The 2,250-nt window shown below is 40.4% G+C and overlaps 1 protein-coding gene across 1 annotated transcript; it reads right to left on the bottom strand.

The window, feature by feature from the left end:
• Positions 1-898: 898 nt before the first annotated feature.
• LOC101388100 (olfactory receptor 8B3-like) lies at positions 899-1,855 on the bottom strand. Its single transcript, XM_004438399.2, has one exon. The coding sequence runs from the start codon at positions 1,829-1,831 to the stop codon at positions 899-901; it is 933 nt and encodes a 310-aa protein (XP_004438456.1). The 5' UTR covers positions 1,832-1,855.
• Between the last annotated feature and the right edge of the window lie 395 nt (positions 1,856-2,250).

Below are 2,250 nucleotides of genomic sequence, written 5' to 3' on the forward strand. Positions count from 1 at the left end.
CCACTCTGAGTTTCACATTCCCATCCACACAATAAATATATTTTGACAATTGGTTACGTACTGGTTTGATTGTACAATGATATGAAAGAAAACTCTTCACCAAAAGAAGGTAATACATAATGTTTACATATACAAAATGGATTAGGCTTTATAGTCTTTATGGAAGCTATCATCCCTGGCATTTAAAGAAGACATATTCTGGGCCGGCCCCATGGCTTAGCAGTTAAGTGCTCGCACTCCACTACTGGCGGCCTGGGTTTGGATCCCAGGCGCGCACCGACGCACCGCTTCTCCGGCCATGCTGAGGCTGCGTCCCACATACAGCAACTAGAAGGATGTGCAGCTATGACATACACTATCTACTGGGGCTTTGGGGAAAAAAGGAGGAGGATTGGCAATAGATGTTAGCTCAGGGTTGGTCTTCCTCAGCAAAAAGAGGAGGATTAACATGGCTGTTAGCTCAGGGCTGACTTTCCTCACAAAAAAAAAAAAAAGAAGAAGACATATAGACATATTCTTTCCAATAGGACAACGGAAAGAAGGGAGTAGAAACAGAGTATCTGATTCATGCTTCCAATACCAAGTAGCAGTAAGCACAAACCCAATGATACAGTGTCACTCTAGTGTTACCTAATTAGATTATTTGCAGATCACTCACGTTTTTCTACAGGAAAAAAGAAATTCAAAATGACTGAAAAAAAAGAGAGATTTCTTATTTAATGTTATTACTAAACAGGAAGAAAAGAGGACCTATTCTACAAAGACTGGAAATAAATTATGAGAGAAGACTCAAATTTCCTTTCCCAAGTTATGGGTAAAAAAGCTGCTATGAAAAATGTTTTAATTAGACACACAGAGTCTCTCTATCTGTAACTACATGCAGAGACAGAGCTTCTGATCAACACTTTCTCCTACTCAGGGTTTTTCTCAGAGCAAGTTTAACATCTTTATTCCTCAAGCTATAAATTAAGGGGTTCATCAAGGGAACCGTATTGGTGTAAAAGACAGAAGAGATTTTTCCCTCATCCATAGACGTAGAAGAAGATGGTTTGAGATATGTAAATGCACTTGATCCAAAGAACAGACAAACAGCAATTATGTGGGAACCGCAGGTGCCAAAGGCTTTGGACCTGCCCTCTGTGCAGCTGATGTGGAGGATGCTGGAGACGATGAAACCATAAGAGACAAAGATGGTGATACTGGGCACAATGACATGGATGCCCACCACAATGAAAACAACCAGCTCGTTGATGTAGGTGCTTGTGCAGGAGAGCTGGAGCAGAGGGAGAATGTCACATAAATAATGGTTGATGGTGTTTGCATCACAGAAGGTCAGTCTCAGCATGCATCCAGTGTGTGCCATGGCACCAGAAAATGCCATCAAGTATGAACCAAGCATGAGGCTCAAACACATTTTAGGGGACATGGCAACATTATACAAAAGTGGTTTACAGATGGCCACATAGCGATCATAGGCCATCGATGACAGTACGTAGCATTCAGAAATACCAAAAAAGCTCAAAAAGTAAAACTGAGTCAGGCACCCCATGTAGGAAATAATATTCTTCTCAGATATGAAGTTAATCAACATTTTGGGTGTGAAAACAGAAGAATAAAAGAAATCTATGAAGGACAAATGACAGAGGAAAAAGTACATGGAGGTGTGTAAATGTGAATTCAGCCCAATTAAAATTATGAAACCCAAATTCCCTAACACAGTGACTATATACATTACTAGAAACAGGAAGAACAGGGGGAGTTGAAGAACTGGCTTGTCTGTTAATCCCATCAAAATGAAATCTGTCACAAAAGAACCATTTCCAGAAGCCATTCTTCTCTAAGGGACTCTGTGGACACAGGAGGAAAAAGTTACACAGAGAACAAATCAACTCTTCTCACAATATCTTGTATCACAAGGGTGGCTTATGTGCTGGGAAAGCCTGAGACTAGTTTAACTTCAACCCATAGAAATTGCTTTACCATTATCATGAGACTCAGTGACAAGAACTTTCCCTTAGTATAGTCTTCATAAGCTGAATAAAGCAAAAAGCACAAAAATTTTGCCTGCAGCATGAAGGCTACTGCTCCCATACAATAATACTGTTGACAAAACCAAAGGAAGAGGGAAAAGAAATTTGTACTTGGTCAGAATCATCCTTCTCTGGTCTCAACATTTCTTTATTCACTTGAACATTCCTCTCACCAGTAAAATTGGAGGCAGTGACCCTAGCTACCTGGTGCTGGTCTCTA

This window comes from Ceratotherium simum, chromosome 7 (genome assembly GCF_057802395.1).
Source record: "Ceratotherium simum simum isolate JZ-2026a chromosome 7, ASM5780239v1, whole genome shotgun sequence".
Taxonomy (NCBI): domain Eukaryota; kingdom Metazoa; phylum Chordata; class Mammalia; order Perissodactyla; family Rhinocerotidae; genus Ceratotherium; species Ceratotherium simum.

Excerpts from the sequence above, each read along its gene's own strand:
- LOC101388100 (XM_004438399.2), bottom strand. The coding sequence starts at position 1,831 with ATGGCTTCTGGAAATGGTTCTTTTGTGACAGATTTCATTTTGATGGGA.